Source organism: Lepisma saccharinum, unplaced genomic scaffold (genome assembly GCF_977018435.1).
Source record: "Lepisma saccharinum unplaced genomic scaffold, izLepSacc3.1 HAP1_SCAFFOLD_609, whole genome shotgun sequence".
Taxonomy (NCBI): domain Eukaryota; kingdom Metazoa; phylum Arthropoda; class Insecta; order Zygentoma; family Lepismatidae; genus Lepisma; species Lepisma saccharinum.
Window position 1 is genome coordinate 19711 of NW_028143282.1, and position 25992 is coordinate 45702.

Here is a 25992-nt window from a genome sequence, read left to right on the forward strand (position 1 = left end):
TGTACTTAAACTTGTATTATATAATACACATTATATAATATGTAATGGCACTTGGCGTGTCCCATATCAGGCACAACGTGCAACATGCATTTAAATGACGTACATAATTAATTTTTACAATAGGAGTAAGTCTCAGGAGCAATATTTCTTGCTTTAATTATGTAAATATACTAATTACACTTGATACACACTTCCAACACTCCAAAAAATCCTTAACACCCCGTAAAGTTTTCCACATAAGCTCAATTTATGATAAATTTGACTAAATTTATCCTTACACCCTCATAAACACGAACTTACACCCCCCCCTCAGATGGAAAATTCTGTACACAACCTTCACGAAACTAGTGCTCCTCAATATGACCCAATTTCTTCCCCAAATTATGACTCGTCCAAGAAATGACAGTGGCAACTCTAAATGGGGGACAGGGTGGGTCACGGTCTCAGAGAAAACGTCGAACCAAGCTTTCAGGAAAAAAGAAAACAAAACTCAATTTATATAAAGAGATCATTAACACCACATTACAACTTTCGAACCCTCACCTCTTCTAAAAAATTTCTAGCCTCCCTAATGAAAAATGCACAACGCGTTTCCAATTTCCGAACGCAACTTCCTTTTATCCTGACATGGCTGCAAATCCCACAACCGGGAAGTAGGTAGCAAGTGCATACCTCCTGTTGCTTATAGTAGCCTTTTCTTCCTCCCATGCCATTTATACAGTCCCAGTCTCGCAGTCTCTCTCTCTCTCTCTCTCTCTCTCTCTCTCTCTCTCTCTCTCTCATTGTAACCCACACGACTCCCGGGGAAAGCAAACTTTCCCTTTTCAGAGCGACACATGCGGCGAGCTGGCCGTCAGAGCCACCTGTTGGGAGAATGAAGAGGCGACGCAGAGCGGGAAATGGGTTTTCCCCAATGGAAAAATAGAGGCGAAAGTCTTAAATTTGGTTTTCTTCCTCCTCCTCTCTCTTCGGAAAACGTGTTAGCGGCAGCTCTACCCACAGTTCTCAGAACAGTCTGTAAAATAACTGGGATAATTGGCTGAAAGGAATTCTCTCCAGTTCCGTGACACAAGGGGCACGTTGTTCGCTGAAGAGGAAATTGAAAACTAACACAACGTCCGCTCAAGTTCTGTAGTTCTCCAACGTGACACCCTTCCTCTACAAGCATCTCTGGAAGGAAAAGATTGAAAGGGAGAAATTTATCCCTCTTTTAAAAAATCCGTGCCTTGCCAAGGAATCAACAAGCTCATTAAACATGCATCGTCATCACCCCAGCGCTGCAGTGGTAATATTTGGAAACTGAACTTTTTAGATAGCCCTCGTACGAGGGTCACTATTTATATTTTGAGCCTTGGCAACACTGATTGAAGTTAGGCGCGATTTGACGTTTGCACGGAATCGTCTGGCATTATTGACCATAACGTACTTCAAATGTTTTGTCAATAGCTTCATTTGTGTTTTTTATGTTGCCTTGGAGATTGCACGACAACAATAAAATGGAATTAACTCGTGAACATTTTCGTGCGATGATTGTTTACGATTTTCGACGTGGATTATCAAGACAAGAGTGCATCGATCAACTTACTTCCACATTTGGCGATGAAGCCCCATCCTTTGCCACCCACTGTGAAACGCTGGTATAATGAATTTAATCGTGGCCGCCATTCGCTCACCGACGAGATTCGCGAAGGTCGTCCAAAATCAGTTGTTGTTCAAGAAAACATTGATGCTGTGCAAAACCTAATACTGCAAGATCGTCATGTGACATACTGTGAGATTGAGGCAACCATAGGCATTAGTTCCACCAGCATATATAAAATATTACATGATCATTTAGCTGTGAGAAAGGTATGTTCTCGTTGGATCCCACACAATTTGACAAAAACTCAAAAAGACGCTCGCGTCAATTGGTGCAAACAAATGCTCAATAAATACAATCGTGGTGCTTTAAAAGACGTATATAAGATTGTAACAGGTGACGAATCATGGATATATGCATATGAGCCGGAACGTAAACAGCAGTCGACTGTATGAACCCAATCCAACAAAAGTTGTTCGCGCTCGAAGCACATCGAAACAAATGGTCGCCTGTTTTTTCGGGAAAACTGGTCATGTGGCAACTGTGCCTTTAGAGGAACGTAGAACGGTCAACTCTGAATGGTACACAACAATTTGTTTGCCAGAGGTCTTCGGTCAAATACGGAAAACAAACAAACGCCGTCGGATCATTCTTCATCAAGACAATGCCAGCTGTCACACATCTCGTCTAACAACCGACTTTATGAACAGTCAAAAAATCGAATTGATGGGTCATCCGCCGTACAGTCCTGATTTGGCACCCAATGACTTCTTCTTGTTCCCGAATTTCAAGAATAAATTGCGTGGACAACGATTTTCGTCGGCGGAAGACGCCGTTGATGCGTTCAAAAACCATATTATGGAGGTGTCTCAAGAAGATTGGAAAACCTGCTTTGACAAATGGTTCGAACGAATGCAAAAGTGTATTGACCATAAAGGAGAATACTTCGAAAAACAATAAAGCAGTTTTCAATTCCAAATTCCTGTTTTTTCATTGTTAGGCTCAAAATATAAATAGTGACCCTCGTACTATTAGAAAAAAAGATGAAAAAACTTAAAACTTGTTCTGTCCCAACTAACACATTTGCAGCAGCTACCATTAAAACTAACCGCACAACTGCATCTTATACAGTGTTTGACTCTTTACAATATTCCTCTCAAGTTTTTGTAGGGTTTTCGTAATGGCGTAATCAAGGGGTCCTTGGATTGATCCCCGGTGGAGGCATAATGCACAGAGGTTCGGATCCCACTTTAAACTGTAGTCCTTAAATTCAAATTTTTTCACTTCACACGAATAGGAAGAGATCCAAGAGGTAAATTTCTCAGCAATATTTGCTAATCCAATATTTCGGGATCAGCAAATATTGTATATATCGGGTTAACATTACATTTTCATATCATTGTTATGAAGATATCCAGGTGATTTAATTTAACTGAGTATTACGCTGAGCAATGGCTGTCGTATTGCTTGCAATTACGTTAAATAAATAATAAATATTTTACTTGCAATTTTGTTTTAGGCGAAATTTCCATTTGCAGTTTTTGAAGTCTCGAACCAGACGATGCTTTCAAACAATACGGCTACCTACGAGGAGGGAGTGGGGCAGTGGCCTCAAACACCGAACGAGCCGGTACAAATATTGACGTCCTATTCCTATTAAATTCATATCAGTTTGTAAAGAAACAGATCTAAAAAAAACATCCTTGCTCGCTTCACCCGCAATACTGCCGTTTCTGTAAGAGTTCTTTTCATGATGGCGCGTTGCGCAAGTTATCGAGTAATGAATACTATGTGCTGCTAAGTCCTGGCACGCGGGAGACCTGGGTTCGATCCCTGGGGTGGGTGATTTCAGGTGGGAAATTTTCCAGCATTACCATTACATGGAGCGGCTCTGGGAGCAACCCTGGTGTGAAGCGACCGGAGCGTGGTGGTGCCCTAATTTTTATGTCTGAGTATGCTAGTATTTTATTTATGGGTTATTTTTTTAGGGTTTATTTATATTTGGGTTCGGGGGACTTTACCACGATTTCCTTATGATAAGGTGATGTTAACACCTCCTAAAATGGCCGAGATTGTGAATGCACGAGGGCTTCACCTCCACATCACCCCATTTGCCTTAATGGTATGTTGCAAGTTCTATACCTTTAGCTTTACGGGAGTTTTGAAAATCGAAAACACTCAAAATGGGGTAATACGTGTTTGGTGTTTTGATATACTACTCAAAAATATAACAAAAGAGCGTTTACGCATCTTCCCTTCTATCCGTTCAACAACTCGGGCCACCCACTCCATAGCGCATAGCGTTCGTCTTCTGTTCTTTCCCCGACGGTGCTGCCGTCGGTGGTCGCGAGGAAACGACCTTCCAGTGCCGCCATACTGTCAACCATTTTTAACCCGCAGCTGCAACATCTTGTAGTAGTATGTCTATGACTCCACTCCACGCGCGAGTACGATGCAAAGGAGACGCGGTTATGCGCAAGTCCTTTAGCCTGTGGTCCCAATACACGAGCACGGGCGTCGAGAGGGAACGAGGGTCAAACAGTCCGTCGACGGTCTCTCCCCCTGAAACTGGAAATTGGCTTGACTGATTGTTTTGGTTTATTTTACTTCACCTTTCTGCCACTTTTGGCTAATGGCGAATATAGATGAGATATGATGAAGACACACTCTCAATGAACACCAATGCCCAGGCTTGAATTCGAACCCGGGACCTCTGGCGTAGTGGCACACTCTGCTAACCACTCCGCCATGGAGGAAGTCAGCTGAAATTGGCAACGTTCATTTCAAGTTGCAAAAAAGAAAAAAAGTTGTTATTTTCAATTAGTCTGTAAAGGTCCCGGGTCCGATCCCCGGCCGGTTCAAATCCGAGAACTTTTCTAACGTTGGAAGCGGCCCCGGCGCCCACTGACATGGGTACCTGGGGGAAACCCTGGGGCGTGGTACTGATCACATCAAACCCACTCACGGCCGGATCAAGAAAGTGTGGGGCGTTACCCCCACAACCCCTATACTCCTTCATGGCGTGGTGCTAAGCACAAGAGAGCACTTTACCTTTTTTTACCTGTATTCTAGGCCTCCCTGATGGCGCAGTGGTAGCGTCGTCGCCTTGTAATCAAGGGGTCCCGGGTTCGATACCCGGTGGAGGCACAAGTGGATCGGATCCCACTTTGAACTGTAGAACCAGTCCCGATTAGCCTTACTGTGCATAAAGTGGACTTAAAACAACAAATCAATCAATTTACCTGTATTCTAATACAATGACCATAAAAAGCACGTACTTTTGTGCTGTGGTAACAAAGACGTATATTTAAGCTTACATTTGAGTTTCTATTTGTTGTCGCTTTTCTGCACCTTTCGCTAATCGCTTTGATGAGGATGAGACGATTAGAGGAAATTGATAGAGGAACACTCGCAAAGAACATCCATGCCCAGGACACGACTTAAACCCGATAACTTAGGTGGCGAGATCGAAAATCGACCACTAAACGTTCTTCGCCCCTGCACTCGATTTTGAGTGACTGCATAGAATGTCGTGCATCTAACAGACAGAATTTAGCAGGTTGAAGGAACGTTATTTGCACCGTCAGAGAGATGACGCATTTACGCATGTGTGAGCAGTGTGCGTGCGTGTGGAAAGTCTGGGACTTGGTTCGCAGTGCTACTGCAGGGCTGGCGATCTGTGTATTTAATGGAGGTAAATATGCAAACGAACGGGACGATTGGAAGCACTCTCTTTGACGGCAAATGCAGCGTGAACCATTCACACTGAACAAAGCTTCATTGGGCCAACGAGCGACTGGGGATTGAGAGCATTGAACAGTGCCGGATCTACAAACCTTGGGCCACCCCGCAAAGTGTTACCAAAGGCCTACCTACCTACCTTTACACACAAACACACACACACACACACACACACACACACATATATATATATATATATATATATATATATATATATATATAAATTACATACATATGTATACATACATACACATGTGAGTTTTGTGTAATTTTTGATCTCACGTTGACAAAGCCACATGTATAAGAGCTTAGATGTTGATTCAAAAATCCCTTAACTCCCCCTAATGGAGTTAGGCTGGGTACAATTGGTCATGATAGAAACAGGTTAGGCTTAGGCAAACCACATTGGTGTGTTCCAACCGGACGTCCGCCATATTGAATTCAACTCAACATTTTTAAATGATTGATTGATTTGTTGTTTAAGTCCACTTTATGCACAGTAAGGCTAGTCGGGACTGGACCTACAGTTTAGAGTGGGATCGAACCCGGGATCCCTTGATTACAAGGCGACGACGCTACCACTCAATTCTTTTTAAATGAGAAGGGGGTGATGTGTATATATGACACTGTTTTCTCACACCTGGAAAATGATACATTTGTTACAATCATGCAGTCGTAACGTATACCTGATTAATGACAGGTTGAAGAAACCTCCACCACTGCATTTCTCGTGAAATTCTAGCCTGATTTGATTCTAGTCTGCCACGCGGGAAGCCCGAAGCTAAGGGTGGAATTTTCCGCCCTTTTTCCTAGCATAAAGCGGCTCTTGGGCCCACCCAGCCTCAAATCAATGGTACCCGGGGGAAGGGGTAAAGGCGACCGCAGCTTAGTGCTGATCCCATCACCAGCAAGATGGCCGACATCGGAAATATATAGGGCCCACATACCCTAAATGTGCCACGGTGCTATATGCACACGCACAGGGAACTTTACCTTTACATGAGAAACTACGTTTATTTTTTACATACGCATATACGAACCCTCTACTATGCCAATGGCTGAGGGCCCCCCCTAAAGGGTTACTTGCTTCCGCCCCCCCCCAGCGCTGCGGGGTTTTGCGGCTTGTAGATCCGGTACTGGCAGTGACGTTCGTTTCAATTGACTGCAGGTCTGGGAAGTTTGGGGAAAATATCGATTTCCGAAAGTGCTTGAAGTGGAAGGACAATTCAGAATTGTTTGTAGGAGGGAGATAATATAAATCTTAATGTGTAAGGCCGTAAGTGGGCCCTTTATAAAATGGAAATAGGCGTGCGCAGACCTTCTGATTAAGGGGGGCAAAAACATAGGCGCCGACTTACAGGGGGGCAAGGCACTTTCTGCCCCCCAATTCCTCAAGAAGTATATACATTATAGCTACAGCACATAAAAATATTGTTGTCAATCTTCCCCCCTCTCCTCTGGGCAAAAACCTTGATGAAAGTTCAGTCTGGAAAGGGAAAAAACCTCGGTATGAATTAAGATGACCGGACCAATCTCAGATTTTCTTCATATTTGACATACTTACTAATTGAGGCTTGCTAATGACGAATCTGAAGTTAAAATTTGTCGGAAACGTCTAGAAATTGCAAAATAATTGCGAACCATTGACGCTAGCCCCACGAACCATTGGCGATAGCCCCACGAACCATTGGCGATAGCCCCACGAACCATTGACGTGTGGTTAGGCAAACATAGTTAAAATTTGGTGTCGTGGTAGTATCAGGAATATATATATACATGGATTTGCTTGTGAAACAAGAAATCTCGCGAAAATCGACGGTTTCTATTCTGAAAACTAACGCCTTATTTTAGCTTATTTTGCAATTTCTAGACATTTCCGACAACTTTTAACTTCAGATTCGTGATTAGGAGGCCTCAATTAGTAAGTATGCCAAATATGAAGAAAATCGGAGAGGGGTCATCTTAAGTCGTTCCAAAACCTCATTCCACCTACTGTTTTACTGTATTGATGGGTACGAAACAGGAACGTATAGTGTGTGAAAGTATATAGGGCATAGACGTTCGGAAGGGGGGGGGGGGGGGCAAGGAGGCCCCACCTCCCCCTGGAAAATGAATGCCAATCTGAAAAGTACATATTTCACATATAATTTGATTTCAGTCACATTAATTTACATTAATTATTATAATGGGGATGCACGAACGTGATAATTCCGAACAAGTGGTGTTCTTTGAGAGCAAAATACCTTGCTTGCACCTTCCTATAAAAATTCTGCGGACGGTCATGATTAGGATGCAATTGCCCCCCTTGCCCACCCCCGTGCGCAATTCCCTGGATTAAACGGAAACTAACGCAGAAACTCAAATCAAATAAAGCTTTCATACGAACAATTTTGCGTATTCCAGATTGCACTCTTCAAGAAAAAAATATAACATTACATTAATAATAAATGTGCTGTCCATGCATGTTCGTTCGTGTACTACTGTATTAATGAAATGGCAATCACTCACTTTCCGGTTTATTTGAGATGCAGATCGTACTCGTGACACAAACGAACTCTGAGGAAAATACGCTGACGACGGAATACCATTAAATATAATGGTATTCCGTATAACATTATATATTACATATATAACTTACATTTCACGCTATTTATATGGTCCAACATTCCCCCCCTTTTTGCAACCACACGATTTCACTCACTCGACGATCCCAGCACAAGTTCTGCTGCTGACTGGGTCGTTCTCGTCCCTTTCCTGTTCCTTCCGTTGATAGACAGTGACGTGCACTGAGGGGTAACTAGTCTAGCAGAGATAGATTAATCAATCTCACGTCTCTAATTATTTTCAAATCACAATATTTATTGCCTTGAAGTCTCAGTTCATATGCAACACTTCTTTCCACGCGCTTCTCGTCCCTCGACGTGATCAGCTGGCAACGCTGGATACCCTAGCTGGCTCTTCCTCCGCCTTACCAATTCTAGGTACAAACAACCGCCCGAAGGGAAAGGAAAGATTTCTGCTGTACCTCCCTTGCCCCTTCGTCCCCCGCTGCAATGGTTGAAAGCCCGTGGTTTCAGGTCCTCCAGTCTATCTCCTATAGGACAGATAGGGGATAGGTTTCCCTTCGATTCCTTTGTAAATTCTCTAAAGAACTCAGGGGAAAATTTTCTGCAGTACTTATGTTCTCTGTATTTACACAACATTTTAAACGTTGTACAATATGTATGTATAATATGGGATGTAATTTTATTTGTACATGAATGGGAACGTACTTGTATTATGTGCAGACAAAAATGTTATAGTTTCTTTTCTCTTTTTTTTCAAATATGGAATATATAATGATTAAATAACAAATATTTGCTCACGCTCTCTCTCGCTCTCGTTTTAGTAGTGTTTTATTTAAATATACTAATAATTTGGCCTCCAATAAAAAAAAATGGGTAAGCTAAACAGTCATAAATACGGATGTATTAATTTGGGCAAGAAAACGCGCGTTCTAATTGTTGTTGTTGGTTTAGTTTATTTCACTTCACCTTTCTGCCACATTTGTTTATCGCGAAAATGAGGATGGGTGATAATATAATGAAATTGATGAAGGAACCTCACAAAGAACAATTCAGGCCGGGATTCGAACCCGTGACGAGCGCGCATTCTTGTTCCTATGTGTTGTACAGTCACGGACACTGCTGGCTTGTAATGATTCCATTGAAAGTCAATGCATTTATTACAAGCCAGAAGTGTCCGTGACTGTACTCTGCAGTGAATAATGAAATAATTTTGAATGACAAATGTATCCCAGAACTCAAAAAGCCAAATGAATATCATTGAAGAAAGTAGAAACAAGTGTGTTTTGTTACCTGTTTATCTCCTCTAATATATTGAATTTTTGCCACCTCCCATCGCTTCTTCTAGCTGTTTAGATTTAATCGCGATAAGTAGCTAATGAGCTTATGGAAGTCACGAGGGACAATCATAAACAGAGAACTCTGGACTTCTGATTTTACAGTGCCCTACAGATGCACTGCGAGGAAATTATTTGTATTTCCCCCTTTCTTTAGCGTTGCTATTCCATCACTTTACCTAAAATCTGCCATGATGGTGAACGTTGATTAAATTAAACGGATGAAGAGTGGTTACAAAGGAACACTCATTCACAGGCCAGGGCTCGAGCCCGGATCCTTTAATACCGAGATCGTGAGATGAAGAAATTAGGGAAATCAAGCAATGCACATTTTTTGGGAAAACGTTAATCATATACAAATATGGTGTTTCAAAAATCCAATTTAAATTTACGTACCACCGAGTAAATACGCAGTTTGCTTTACCGATACCCACGTATCCGAATAGTTAGAGCTTTCCCCTCATCTTTGTTGTCGGCCGACCTCCGTGGGGGAGTGCAAGTGACCCGGTGGAGGCACATAGTGGTTCGGATCCCACTTTAAACTGTAGGTCCAGTCCCGATTAGCTTTTATGTACATAAAGTGGACATAAACACCAAATCAAGCAACCGCGGGGGAGTGGTTATCACTGCACGCTACGAAACCAGGAGTTCCGGGTTCGAACCCCGACTTCGGCATGGGTGTTATTTGTTTTTGTCTCTTTATTAATTTTATTGTGTCATCTTCGCGATTAACCAAATGTGTCAGCGACGCTAAGTAGCATACAAATCAAATCATTGATTGATTGTTTTATTTAGTTTGTTTTACGTCGCATTTCCTACACTTTTGGCTGATCGTCAAGATGATACGATAAAATTGATGTAGGGACAAACACAAATAACGCCCATGCGCAGGTCGGGGTTCAAACCCGAGATCTCTGGCTTAATAGTCAAATCAACATGTTTTGGATTTTCGAAAGTGGGTGGGACTAATGTGTGCTTCTTTTCAGTAGTCCTTCCTCATTTTAAAATCCTTTCCTTTCTTTGACGTTCTATTTTTAAGAATTCTGGGCCCTACAGGGGGGAGGAGGATTATGACCCACACCAACCTCCCTTGGGCACGCCACTGATTGCTACCCCAAGTGTCGACATCACCGCATGTCACTGTTGATAGAAGTGTTTGGCCTTGAATGTTTTACAAAGAGAGTGCTGCCCTCTGTTCAGGCGAGAGCTTCCGTTTCCACCAAAGATCTCGTGAACATAGCAATGGTGTGGTCAGAAAACAAAATCGGTAAGGTTTTGACAGACGTCACAATTTCCACAAACGGTATATGCCTATCAAGGAGGTATTAAAACCATAGTAACGCATAGGCCCAAATTCGTCTAGAGGTTTAGACAACCATATCACTAAAGATTCCGTAAGGAAGGCATTTTTGGACGTAAAAAGATTGTTTTATTCACCAATTTGGAATATTTATAATATTGTTAAAGTCAAATGTAAGTATTTAAGTAAATAACAGAAAATATAACGTCTCCATTATCTTCAAAATGTGGCGTACAGATGGCACTGAAGTGGTTTCTTGCTAAGGCCATGTTTTGCTTTTATAGTAAGCAAAATGTTGTTGTGTAACAATGAATCCGAAGCGTAACCGCAAGTATCTGAAACGCTACGTGAAAAGATGAACTCATTGTGTACCTTAAGAATCTATTTCAACACTCACAGTTCCTAAATACATGTACGTAAAAATTTCGAAATAATACACACATTTTTCAATTAGTGATGGTTACGACGCTTCTGAGATACAAAACTAACATTTTTAAAATCCCAGTACCATAATTTCGGTATCCCGCATGCTCCTAGAAATTTACAAACGGTTGAAATGTGTGCTGATGATATTTTTCCTGTCACTTGCAGTGAACACTCACCTCACTTTCACCGTACTTTCCGATCTATATTCTAAGTATTTGAGCGACTTTCGATTTTGAAAAAAGTTTTCATTACAAAATAGTTGAGGCAGCTGTTTATTTGTGGATAATGAAAGATATGGACCGCAGTGCGCACGGAACCGTCATTTTGTTATATTTCTGTTTCATTTGTGCCAGATTGATGGAATCATTGTTAATTTTGCCACCAGAGGTCAATAGAATCGGTTACGCAATGACGTAATAAGGAAGCCTCGGTGCAACCTCGCAGCCCTTCAGGCAGCGCATTTTGGATTCTGACCCAGAGAGAGGAAGTTGTTTTTCTCAAGGTAGACACTTTGTGAAGGTGTCCGAGGAACCACGATATGGAGGATAAGGATAAGTACTTTCCGTAATGTTTTAAGTTCCGAACTTGCACTCACTCACTCAATTATATTTTGTTCATAATCTTTCTCTTCTATACTACGTGAAGAAGTGACTTGACAGTCAAAAGACAGATTTAGTTCATTATAATTAATTAGTTAAACTAATATCCATCTAAACCTCCCTCATTATATGACTGGCACCTGGTTTCACCTATCCCATAATCATTATTTCACGACTTTTCCGGATTTTCTTCGATCAGTAGAGACCCTGTATTAGGCGGTATAAAACAGGTACTCAAGCTAAGATGCCTCCTAGTGGAAAAGGCGATTAATGATCGACATTATTGCAGCGTTCGTTACGAATATTTCCAAGACATTAATGCGTTCATTCTTTAGGAAGTTGTCTAACGAATCCTTGCCAGAGAATTCCCGAACCAAGATTAGGAGGGAGGGAGTGGCGATAGCAAGAGGAAATTTCCTCAGAAAAGGGGGGGAAATCCCTTTTTACAAGAAAAATTCCCTCAGACTTTTATTTCAGTGCAAATAAAACAAGTACATTTTTTTGGACCAACGTTTCAGCTCCACTAACGAAATTTTCCATCAAAGTAAATGATTTTACAATGATTGATTGATTTACTTTATTTTACTTCGCTTCTTGTGCCACTTTTGGCTAATTTGCGAAGATGGGGATGAGTGATGATATAATGAAATTGATGAATGGACAATCACAAACATCCATGACCAGGTCAGGGTTCTAACCCGGAAACCCTGGCGGCGTAGCGCGATGTGCTAACGACTCCGCAACGGGGGCCGGCTTCTGATTTGTCAGTTTTACAGTTATTCTAAAAAGCTTTGTGTAAATAATTGTAAGAATTACGCATTATTAATCTGACAGAAATACAACATTGTAAAATCATCTGGTCAGATACCGAAATCCGTTGTGGAGTGGTTGGCACAGACGCTACGACGTCAGGGGTCCCGGGTTCGAATCCCGGCCTGGGTATTCCATGTGAGTGTCCCTTCATCAATTTCATCATATCATCACTCATCTATATCTTAGCGATGGCCCAAAGTGGCACAAGAAGCGAAGTAAAATAAAGCAAATCAATGATTGTAAATTAAACCAGATCAACAACAAAGCATGGCCTCCCCGATGGCGTAGTGGTAACGTCGTCGCCTTGTAATGAAGGGGTCCCGGGTTCGATACCCGGTGGAGGCACATAGTTGTTCGAATTCCTCTTTAAATGTAGGTCCATTCCCGATTAGCTTTTCTGTGTACAATGTGGACTTAAAACACCAAATCAATCTAGCAATCAATCGAAACAAGACATCATTATTCATCCCCATCGGCACGATTAGCCAAAAGTGGAAAGAGTAACAAGTAATAAGTAACAAATCAAATCATTTGGTTACATGAAAGCTTCGTTAGTTAAGTTGTAACTTGCTGCATAAAACTTTTTTTTGTATTAAAGTAACAAGCCATGCGCATCGCCAAGAGAAATTACGGGAAAGAAAAATATCCCAGAGTCTCCAGACAAAAATTCCCTTTTCAAGGAAGAATTCCCCTATTCAAGAAAAGTTCCTATATTTTTAGACCATTTCATGCAAAGTGCGAGAAAAATTCCCTCGGCTGGTACTCACCGTTCTGCTTTCGCTCATGTGTTCCGCGTACAAATCCTTAATGAGCATATCAAGTGTCCGCTCCCTCTTCTGGGAAAAGATGGGGGTGTTGAATGCAGCCTTCTCGCCGTTAATTACTGAAAAAGAGGAAGAAGAGGACGAGTTAATGAATGCTGTTGATGAAAAGTGGGTATACAACATTTAAAGCAAGGTTTGAATGTTTTCCATCACCGTCATTTAGTGCTTTCATGAGCTAAAATGATTTTTCTCTGAATCTAGAGCTGGCAGTACTGTTTGCATTTTCTGCCACGTTCCCAGACCAGCAGCAACCAATGAGATCCATGGATTTTGCCGCCATTTTGGCACCAGTGATGCTGTAAGGAAGATTTCAGACCGAAGCGACAAGAGATGCGTGTCGCTTGTAAAGCAGACGTCAGAAATAAATGCAACCTACCGAACCGAAGCGACACGACAAGCTGCACGTGTCGCCTCGGTATGTTATTCGCGCATGCGCGGTTTACTGTTTTGCTTTAGACTGAACGGGGCCGTGTCGCATAGGTCTGAAAGCTCCCTGTAAGCAAAACCAATTCACCGCGTATGTGCGAACTACAGACCTAGGCGACACGATGCATGCCATTGAGTAAAAGGCCCATTCTACACGTGCAGCTTGCTGCTTGTGTCTAAAAGCTCCCTAACTAAAGCTTATGTTGCCGAGTTCAAACTATATACATTATTGATTTCATGCACAATTCCTTGTCTTACAATTCTCTGGAAATAAAAATAAATTATAAAAATTGAATTATTTGATCAAAAGGATAGGCTACATAATAACAAGTTGGTAAGTCGCTACACACGATTAGGGCATATACCACGACTGAATCCTGTTACCAGATGGCAGGGCAGCACGTGTTTGTTTCTTGCTTGTAAGCCAATGAAAGCATGTGATCAATCATTAGTACTGTTGCAACTGGTCGAGTTGTAAGAATTACGGTTAGTTTGAGGGATCGTGATTCAGTGTTACAGTTACTTTTAAAAATAATTGTCTTAGCTGTTTATCACTATGAGGTCTGTTCTACAATGGAATAGCCCACAATTATTTACATGATTATGCAGTATATACACACCAGAAACGTATCCTGAATCCAATATTTGGGCTATCTCACTAGAACGTTTGGTTCTAGGTTAGCGAGGAAGGGAGAATACTATGTTCCGGTAAACGCCGTGTGTAAGTCGTTAGACACACCCACATCCTCGTTCAAGACGTCTTCAAGGAATCCACGTTGCCATGTCAACTACAGAATCACCATCATCCCGATTAGTCTATCTGTGCATAAAGTGGACTTAAACACTGAAACTCAAACCATCACCTTCTTATTGAAATGAACAATTTTTATTCACAATTTCTAATCGACTTTTCTTCTATGTTTTAGTCTGGGTTTCATGCTTCGTAGAAGCTTACTAGCCTAGAATATAGTACGTTCCCGATACACAGATACACACCCATAGTCAAACGCGCGCACACGTACAGTGGGATCCATGAGTATTATCGTGCAAATTGTCCATGACTATTTTAATTAATTTTTCTCTTACATTCTATGTGGTGTTAAGCAATGAATTTTTATGTATGCTGATGCAGAAGTTGTCAACAGCTTGTTTTGAGTTTTCTTTTCATTCTTGAAGCTCTTATTGGGTCAAATAAGGTGCACGAACATGGTGATGGACAATTTGCACGGTAATACTCATGGATCCCACTGTACATTATATATGTATGCACTGGCGTACGCAGGATTTTTCTTTCGGGAGGGGCTGGAATTTTAGGTGGATAGTTTACAGCTTCGTTTTGGTGAGGGGTGGGACTCACCAAAAAATATTTCTCATGTTTGGAGCTTTTCAGTCTATTAAAATTGTACTAATTGTAATTTTGAAGACTAAAAATGATAATCTGTGGGTTATTTTAAAGGAGTTTGTGTTTACACATTTCATTTTTTCGAATCCCTTACTATTTTTCATTTGAAAATACTGATTTTATCAAAATTTCGGGAGGGACTGTGGCCCCTTCAGCTCCCCTTTCGCGTGCGGCAGTGTATGTATGCATGCATGTAGGTGGGTTGTTGAACTTTGTAACCCCTCTCCAAATCAAAAAAGTTCCTGCGCCATTTCTTCACACAATGCACTTTGCACATCTGTTCAAGTGTTTGTTGGCAAATTTCAGTCTCCTGTCATCCAGAAACTCGAATCTCGTTCCAAGTTTACGATTCCTTTCAGCTGCTCTTTTCTTGTTCAAAGTCGATCGTTGTCAAACGTTACGACATCCGTCTTCATCTTTGCCATCCGCCTCCCGGGCATAATGGGGTTCCTGCGGTGGGGAACAATGGAGGTCTTACTTGTCGTTGGTTCCTTTATTTGCCAGACTCTTCTCGCAATTAATTCTGCCTTTTCGTCAGACAATTCTTCAGCCGTTAAATTCGTTATATCTTCCCTCTCAGGGACCACAGGGGGAAGCAGACATAGGAAGAGAGGAGCAGAGAAGGGGAAGAGAGGGAAAATATCGAGAAAAGCATAGACAATGGGAGACAATTGAAAGTCTGAGTCAGTGTGTGTGTGTGTGGCTGCAGATCTGGAAAGAGGGGGAGAAGGGAGGGAGGGAGGGAGGGAGGAAGGGGGAGGGAGAGAGAGAGAATAAGAGGAGGGAAAGGAGACCATGAAAGATAAAGAACAAATTAAGAAAAAGAGAGAGAGAATAGGACGGGAAAGAGATTATGGAAGAGAAAGAACATACAAAGAACTAGAGAGGGAGAAGGAGAGAATATGAGGGGAAATAGATTATGGAAGAGAAAGAACATACAAAGAACAAGAGGAGAGAGATTAGGAGGGGAAAGAGATTATAGAAGAGAAAGAACATACAAAGAACTGGAAAGGGAGAGAGAATAGGAGGAGAAAGAGATTATGGAAGAGAAAGAACATGCAAAGAACGAGAGAGAGGGAGAGAGAGAGATTAAGAGGGGAAAGAACACAGAAAGAAGAGAGAAAGAGAGAATAAGAGAATGGTAAAGAGATCGTGAAAGATAAAGAACATACAAAGAACGACAGAGAAAGAATAAGAAGAGGGGAAGATACTATGGGAAGAGAAATAACATACAAAGAGGGAGAGGGAGATATAGAGAATAATAGAATGACATACAAATAGGGAGAGGGAGATATAGAGAATAATAGAATGACATACAAATAGGGAGAGGGATATATAGAGAATAATAGAATGACATACAAAGAGGGAGAGAGAGAATAAGAGAAGGAACATACAAAGAGGGAGAGAGAGATAGACAGAATAAGAGAAAGAACATACAAAGAGCGAGAGGGAGATAGAGTGAATAAGATGGAAAGAGATTATGGAAGAGAGAGAACGAGAACGAACATACGAAGGAGAGATAGAAAGAGAGAGACTGAGAGGAAGGGAAATAGAATATACAAAGAGGGAGAGGGAGATAGAGAGAATAGGAGAAAGAACAAACAAAGAGAGAGAGAGAGAGAGAGAGAGAGAGAGAGAGAGAGAGAGAGAGAGAGACACTGAGAGGAAGGGAAATAGAACATACAAAAAGCGAGAGAGAATAAGAGGAGGGGAAGATACTGTGAAAGAGAAACAAGAGAATGGGCAAGAGCGTAAAAAGGAAAGACAGAGAAAGAGAGAGATAAAAAGTAGGAAACAGAGATGGAGAGAAAGAAGATTAAGAAATAGGGGGAAAAAAGAGAGCGAAACTGAAGTTACACCACTTCAAGTTTTTCCTTCCAACAAAGACGTTCGAATCTTTCTTCTCTGAGCATTTGCGTTTCTCAGCTGAAGAACTCTTCTTTGCTTCCAAATGTCCCCCAGTCATATTCAGAAACGGATGCTTTGTGCTTCGCGGAGGTTTTCTATGATGTTAAACAAAAGGCATCGATCTTGGAGAACTTACCTCCGGCTCCAGACGGCGAATCTTGGCTCCAAGTCGGAAGAGATGAGAGAAGCAGATACCTTTCCTACTCTGTACAAATTTAGACTGTGAAACGTCTTCTGACGCACGCTTTACTTCACCCTTTTACTTATTTTCATATCCATCAGATGACTGATCAGGGTCACCATAATATTTTGACCACAAAACGCGACAGCTCAAGGAAATTCTGAAAAATAGCTTGGTCCTAATTATATAATTATTGTTATTATTAACGTATTATTATTTATTATAGTATGGGTCATAAAGAATAAATGAAATATGTTCTCCCGTTGCTTAAAGGCATTTATTATTATAATCTCGGTATGCCTTACATAGTGTTTCTTGTACGTTCTTATCAACCTTTGTTGTTAGTCTTACGCTGAAGCAGGAATGCCAGAAGAATTCATCAGAACAGCTTTATTCTTCAACAACCATTTAGAAAGCTCCCCACAAATCTGACACACAATGATTTGTCTCAGGGGGTGCTCGTTCGGCGGTGCAGATCGTTTGCGCAGTTGTCCGTGGATGCATTACGTCATCGTCGAGAAGCTCGGCACGGAAAAGGCTGGTTCCTTATGCAAATATTGAGATATTCATTCATTCATTCATTCATTGTTTTCTGCCTAATTGGCAGGTTTTTCACTGCAATCTCCAGCTTTCCCTATTCTCCGCCTTACGCTTCGTAATAGCATACGACCCAGTTAATTTAATATCATCCATAAGCTGATATCTCTTTCTTCCACGGACTTTTCTTCCTTCAACCATTCCCTCCAAGGCATCTCTTAGCAGGCAGTTCCTTCTTAGACAGTGTCCTAACCAGTTTCTTTTCCTCCTCTTGATGGTCTCCAGTATAGATCTTTTTTCACCAACTCTTTTCAGTACGGCTTCGTTTGTTACCTTGTCCGTCCATTTTACACGCTCCATTTTTAACCATGTCCACATTTCAAAAGCTTCGAGTCGTTTCTCTTCATTTCTTCTCAACGTCCAGGTTTCTGCACCATATAGTGCTACACTCCACACAAAACATTTCACTAATCTCTTCCTTAGACCTATGTCCATGGGTCCACAAAAAACATTTTTTCTTCTATTGACAGCTTCTTTTGCTATTGCGATTCTCATTTTCACTTCTTGTTTGCAGTTCATGTCACTGCTTATAGTGCATCCGAGGTACTTGAAGCTATCCACTTGCTGGATTCTTTCACTGTTTGCTCTCACATTAATATTCCTTGGTTTCCGTCCAATAACCATTGCCTTTGTCTTCTTTACATTAATCTTCATCCCATACTGCTCACAGCTGCTGTTTAACTCTTCTAACATACTATTTATGGTTATTTCATCCTCAGCGAATAATGCCATGTCATCAGCAAATCTTATGCAGTTTATTCTTCTTCCTCCCAATTTGACACCTCCTGTTCCCTGGAAACAATTTTTCACTATATCTTCTAAATAGATATTAAACAAAGTAGGCGATAGGCAGCATCCTTGTCGTACTCCTCTTCCAATTTTACAGCCTTCTGTCATTTCGTCTCCTGTTCTCACTTTAACTCGTTGATTCATGTATAAGTTGCTTAGAAGTCTCCTCTCTTTCCAATCTACCCGAATTTTCTTCAGAATTTCTGAAAGTTTAACCCAATTCACTCTATCAAAGGCTTTCTCCAGGTCTACAAATACTACAAACACCTCCTTTCCTTTCTCTAAATATCTTTCCCCAATGGTCCTCAGTAAACCAATTGCATCCCTTGTGCCTCTTCCTTTCCTGAAACCAAACTGTTCTTCCTCTAACTCGCTACTGACTTGACAACGAATATCTTCTAAAATATTGTAGCAGGGTTACAACTTTTACTGTTAAGATTCATCCTTTCTAATCAATTTGTCACAAAGTTGATTCAAATGTGTAAAATGGTTTTCAAGAAATCGTGTTACGAAGGAACCCCTGTATTGTTCTCTCCAGGCTTCCAATGTAAGGGAGTTTTAACTTAAGCGCGTTGGATTTCTTTTTGCTCTATGATTTGAATATATATTACTTTGTTCATGCAGAACATTTTAATATTGTATGTAAATGTAAGGGTGTAATAAACGTCACTGCTTCCCGTAAAATATCACTGCACTCTCCACGTTTCTCTTCTGTCTTTTCTTTGGCGCCGTCAATAGCTTCAACACGTTGTTTTTTATATATATATTTGTCACATATTTGTTTTAATTAGCATTCTACTCGTTCCGCCACCTGAACGCAGCAGCTAGGGCTCAAAGGGCAGTGCAGTTACACCGGAAGAAGGCTCGGAAATGGCAGGCTTTAGAAGTTAATTAAATTAATCAGGTATGTGCTCTCTTTAAATTTAAATCATAGTTCACAAATAATTTGATTAAAAGTTTTAAAAGTATCTGTTTTATTTAATAACGTATTAATTGGTGCATTCTTCTCCAGCATAGCTATAGGCAGTGACCACACTACAGGTGAGGGCAGGAACGCTACCCTATTCTCGTTCGACAATTTCTCTCTCTCTCATATCTGCCCCCAGTAAAACGACAAAAATAAATAAATGAATGAGAGCTCTTTTAGCCAAAATATGCATTTTTTGTGTCATATGTAACGGAATAATAAACATGATTGCCCCGGGAAAATATGATTTACCTCTCTTTTCTATTGCCCCGTCAATAGCTACAACATATTTTGATTTCTATTGTTCCCACATATTTATTTTAATTTTAGTATTGTGGAACATATTCCACTGTGTTACCTTACGTAGCCACCCCCCCCACACACACATGTACGATTTCAGTAGTAAGTTTTAGACTAAGCTTGTCAAATGTCCACTTATATCTTTGTATTCTTGAGCCATTTAAAAATAATCATTTCGCCCCTTCTTCTGGACTATTTAATAGCAATGTTTTCCCACTGGAATCCCCTTTGCAGATCGAGATCCGGGGCTATAGCCTTCCCAAGCCACCGTCCCCTCCAAATACTGTCCTGGCCTCATGAAAGAAAAATAGATGTATTTATATGAAATATTAATTTGACTTGGCAGTTTCTTTTGTCGAACAGGAATAAGTTTTAAATTTTAATAGCTTATAAATTTACACTAGCAATTTTGAGTAAAGGTTTTCCGTAACGCTAAAAGTACATTTAGAGACTGCAAGATCAACTCTCGATATTTCAGATATATTAATAATTTTCATCACAACGTCTAGTAATAATAATTTGTTACATCAATAACCTCCTCGCAAATGTTTCTCGCATATTAAAACATAGATGCCATATGATTGTCATTTTCTGTTTATTTCCTTGTAATGCTGACCTCCGTGGCGAAGTGGTTAGCACAACGCTTTACGATGCCAAGGCCCCCCAGGTTCGAATCCCTGCCCGGGCATGAGTCTACTTTCGTTTCATCAATTTCATCATATCATCACCCATCCTCATCTTTGCGATTAGCCATATGTGACAGATAAGCGAAGTAAAATAAACTAAGTCTATTAATCAATTATTTTTTAAAACTCTTTAATTCTTCTTTAGCATGCCACGTTTTTGTTAAAATTATATTACGATTTGTAAAATGACGAAATTCTAAAGAAGAACACGCAACTTTCTCTGTAGCGCATTGGTCAGAAAGTTTCACGAATATGGCCTCCCCGATGGCGCAGTGGTAGCGTCCTCGCCTTATAATCAAGGGGTCCCGGGTTCGATACCCGGTGGAGGTACATAGTGGTTCGGATCCCACTTTAAACTGTAGGTCCAGTCCCGATTAGCCTTACTGTGCATAAAGTGGACTTAAAACACCAAATCAACAACAATCAATGAGTTTCACGAATATGGATTTTCAAAATACATTTTTTCACATGTACTTTGCCCCCTTTTAAAAGTAGCGCGTTTTCAATTATGTTACTAATCATTAAATGGATGCCTCAATACCATCTTTGAGGATGACAATTAATATTTTCCCCCTCCTAAAAGTAATAATATACTTTCGCTCTCTGAATCTCCCATGTAAATGCTAGGGGGCCGTCTGCTTCAGCCGAGCTCACTCCCTCTCTGGTGACGTCACGCGTTAGTGCAAGATCGGCAATCTTCGGATGGCTTCAGCTAATCTCTATGTACCTTGGATTTGTCTATTGGGGTTCTGTCTAGACGCAGGAATTTAAATTCTTGTTGCAAGTTCGTATTCAAACTACATGTACGCTTCTTAACCATGCTTATTTATTGCTCTACAAATAACGGAATACACACAAAACAATACAACCCGTGACGCGAACCAACTTCAACATTAAACTGATATCTGCTCGAATGTTCTCGACAACAATGGAACATTTCGATTGTTATGAAGTGCTTGAAATGCAGTGCAGCTGTTTTGCCACGACGCTGATTTAAAAATTCCATCAACATTATTTTTAGCATGAAAGTCTCAAATTTAGACCTTAATAGAACGGTTTCACACCTCTCAAACGGGACTGTCCCGGTCAAAACTGGACGTATAGTTACTCTATAGCACTGAGGATCCAACTAAAGACAGTGAGAGTTTCTGAGTTGCCTGAGTCGATTTGGGTGAATCCATACAAAATGATCCAGAACTGGTTGTTTCACCATTTGGAAAAAAAAAACAACAACTCATTTTTGTTGCTGAAAGAGTAGTTCAAAACAGGCATTATTTCCTTCCTATATAACGTCGTTTAAAAATGGCGGCCATTTTTGTTTCATGGCTTCCAGCATTTTTGGCCTTCGCAGACAGTCGCTATATATATGATAACTCAAGCAAGAAAAATTATAGAAAGCTGGGGTAAAAAATATTATTTTCAATACATTACAAACTACATTTTATGTCGTCTACGATTTTTTATTATCTCTAATACAAATTGTTGACATTTAGGGCCAAAACTGATTTTTTTTTTCAACAAAAATCAAAGATTAGGATTCTTTTTAGTATGGAAGGACCGTAATATCAGAGCTATACTTTTTTCTTTAGAAATATTTGAGCTCTGTTAGGCCTACTGGTTCTCTCTTTTAGTTATAGCTCTTTGAAAATGCTCGTCTTTTTCTTTCTTTTTTTTTTAACCAAAATTTGAATGTTCGTTTGGTGGCTGGAATAATACTGCAGAACTCCGATCCCCAGCCTTGTACTTGCAAACTAATTAGGCCCGTACACACTAGGGATGGCCAAATCCATATAATTTTCTATCCGGATTTAAAATATTCGGATATTCTGATATCCGATATTCAGATTATCCGGACAGTTTTATCGTTTATCCGTTTTACGGGCTATCCACAACTTTTATGTTAAGAGAAAGAGTATAAGGATGGCTAAATGTTCAACCAAGGCCAGATTTAACTTAACAGTTTATATTCTGTTAGATTGTTGTTAGAATGTAGTGAAGCAATGGTTTACATGTTTTACAGTGGGATCCATGAGTTACCGTGCAAATTGTCCATCACCATGTTCGTGCACTTTATTTGACCCAATAAGAGCTTCAAGAATGAAAAGAAAACTCAAAACAAGCTGTTGACAACTTCTGCATCAGCATACATAAAAATTCATCGCTTAACACCACATAGGATGTAAGAGAAAAAATAATGAAAATAGTCATGGACAATTGCACGATAAAACAGTGTATGAAATGATTATTTTTGAAAAAAAAAAAAGGCGTACGATGTACTAAATGGTTGAAAGAACTGTAACCTTGAAGCTTCCATCCTAATCACAATCCTTAATCCTTTATCGTTTATCCTCGTCGCCAATTGTTATAATTAAAACTGAATGTTGTCAAATAAACACTAAATTTATAAAATAATCATTTCATACACTGTACAACATGTAAACCATTGCTTGCTTGCTTTCTTTATCGTGGCTCACACCGCCTATCCTTTGCGGTTTCTAGCCATCGGGACTGCTTTATTTGATCCGACTTCTTCGTGTCTCCTTCAGTCGCGTAGTATCGCGTATGTCTATGTTCAGTCGTTATTCCTTATGGCACCTGCACAATACACTTTCACTTTTACTCGTGATTTTCACTATGGGAGGGTATCCTGTTGGGTATGTTACACTGTGATCTTCCTTATTGTTTTTGTTTACATTGAGATGCTGTGTTTTCGTGCGAAGCTATAGAGCGTCCACATGATGGGAGCTCGAGGCTGACTTATCAGGGTTGGGATTGATACCGGAAATGGAACAGCTAGTCGAAGTAGGGTTTGATACAACTGTTCCCGATGGGCTTGTCGTAAGGGGCATTGGAAAAACAGATGCGTTATTGTTTGGCTGGGTTCTCCGCATTGACAGGAAGTTATAGGTACCGCGTGTATTCTTGCCAAATGTTGATTCACCAGAACGTGACCCGTGCGCATTCTCAAGGTGAACACAATCACGGCCCGAGGCATTTTCAAAGGTTGATACCAAGGTTGTTTTGTGCCGATGTGCGTGTTCCACTTATAGGTGGTTGTGTTTTGGATTTCGTGTGCACACCATTCATCCCATTCGTGTTGGATTTTCATTTTTACGCGAGGGAGCAAGTCTGTGTAAGGCAAGCGTAAGGGGGTAACATGTTCGAGTGTCCGAGCTTGATTTGCGTAGATGTCTACGAAGTCGTGAGATTTGTTTTGATTGGAATGTGCCTTGATGTAGGTAAAGGTCACTTCGTGTCCCCGTTTTCGGAGCCGTAACGCTGCACTTTGAATAAGATAGGGAAAAATCGTAAGTTTATAGGCTGCAGTGCCTGCTCTTGACAACGTTTGGAGCACGCTCAAGGCGTCGATCAGTATAAGACATTGTGGAAGGCCCGACGCGAGGATATGAAGTAATGCTCTATATATTGCATAACATTCCGCCGAAAAAATTGACGCGTCGGGAGGTAATTTAAATTGTCGAATTATGTTCTGGGACGGGATATAAAATGCAGAACTTACTGCGGTATCGTCTTTTGATCCATCCGTATATTTTAATGTCGACTCCGGCCATCTTTCTTGATATTTTCCATGTTCACCTCGGTCGGCGTAATGGATATCTAGGTTTGGCTCTATGGGGATATTTAATTGGTATATGAGTGGGTGGTCGTGGGTAAATGACAGCTGATAGGCCTCTGTGTCTATGTAATAGCAGTATAAGAAATAATATCGGAGTGATTGTTCATTACTCTCGAGATAGACACTCACGTTTGGGCTGGAAGGCATTAGGCCGAGGCACGTTCGTAAAGCCTATCGTTGTAATATATCTAACGAGTTCAGGGTTTTTGTGTTTGCCCCACCGTATACTGGGGCTGCGTAATCGTATAATGATCTAAAGCAATTTTTATAAAATAAGAGCATAATGTATGGATGACTCCCCCACTTAGTGGTGGATATGCTTCGTAATATGTTAATATTTTTTTCCCTTTTACTTTGAGGTATTCAATGTGGAGTCTCCACGTTAGTTTTCTGTCAAAAATAAAAAAAACTCCGAGATATTTATAGGAGTCTACAGGAGGTATATTTTGGATACTTGGTATATTGTTTGGATAAGTTAAAGGTTGTCGGTGATTGAAAATGAGGATTTTTGATTTGGAGGGTGAGAAGGTTAGTCCCATACTCCAGAGGTTATCCCGAAGTACAGTAATAGCCCTTTTTAGAGCAAGTATGCCTTGAGTGGCATCAGACGTTTGTTTATAACAACATAAATCGTCGGCGTATTGTAATACTTTAAAGTCAGCGAGATCTAATTGGTGGATGTAGTGGGTATATATATATTGAATAGTAGGGTGCTGAGGGGGGACCCCTGTGGTATTCCGGTTCGTACTTTTCGGGCCACGTCCATTCGATCATCGAACCAAAATACAAGATTTCGTTCATTATATAAATTCTAGATAATATTAGTAACGGAAGGATGTATTGATAATTTATCTAATACATTGCATAGTATTGGGATGTAAACCGAATCATAGGCTTTCTCAATGTCTGTAAACAGGCTAAAACAATAGTCCTTAGTTATCTGACTATTTTGTATTGCGACTGTGAGAGTGGATACGGCATCTTGGCTGCCGTGATCGAGCCTGAATCCCATTTGTGTTGGGGGGAAAAATTGTTGCTTTTCCAGGGTCCAGTTTATTCGATGTTGTAATGTTTTTTCAAAAAGTTTGGTGAGTACCGGAATTAATACTATGGGTCGATACGATTGTGCGTTGTTGCGAGGTTTGGATGGTTTGAGGATAGGAATTACGATATGATTGTTCCAGGTTATGGGGATAATACCGGTGCGGTAGATTTCATTGTAAATTTGTACAATGAGGTGGATACCTTCGTCCGGCAAGTGGCGAAGTACGTCATATGTAATGCCGTCATATCCTGGAGCGGTATTTTTGAGGGAGTCCAAGGTATTTGTGAGTTCTAATGCGGTTACCGCGGGAAAGTCATCTGTGAATGTTGCGTTTAATATTTCGTCGTGTTTATAACCCGAGCTAACCGAAGGGGGTGTTAATAAAGATATGAACCTGTTCGGTCTAGCGTTTTCACCTTACTTTGGGTGGGTTTGCGAATGGAGTTAAATTTGTGCCAAATGGAGCTTATGCTATCGCTGCGATCTAATGTATTGCAAAAGTTTTGCCATGCTGCTCTCTTCGCTTGGAGGTAAGTTTTTTTGGCTTTCGCTTGTAGGCCTTTGAGTTCAATCACATTTTCTCGGAGGTGGTGTTGTTCATATTTTCGGAGTTGTTGTCGTTTTCTGATTTTAATAGTTTTGCAATCTCTCGTCCACCAACTTATGGATGGATATCTGGCCGGGATACTAAAGCGGGTACGAGTAGCACTGTGGTCCATAGCGACCGTAATCATTTCGATGAGGTTGGAGTAAACTAGGTTGATATTTCGGAATGATAGAATTGGCATGTATATCCGTGAGAACGTGGCTTTGAACGCATCCCAGTTAATGGAAGGTTTGTTCCATCGCCGCACTGGGGGTTTCTGGCTGT

The 25992-nt window shown here is 40.7% G+C and overlaps 1 protein-coding gene across 1 annotated transcript in view; it reads right to left on the bottom strand.

The window, feature by feature from the left end:
* LOC145983066 (GTPase-activating Rap/Ran-GAP domain-like protein 3) overlaps window positions 1-25992 on the bottom strand; it is a gene marked incomplete at both ends in the record, with an annotated part of 150979 nt that overhangs the window by 16796 nt on the left and 108191 nt on the right. Inside the window, one exon of the mRNA XM_083116341.1 lies at window positions 13127-13242. Within this exon, the coding sequence (XP_082972467.1) occupies window positions 13127-13242 (116 nt within the window). The remainder of the gene's footprint in view (window positions 1-13126; window positions 13243-25992) is intronic.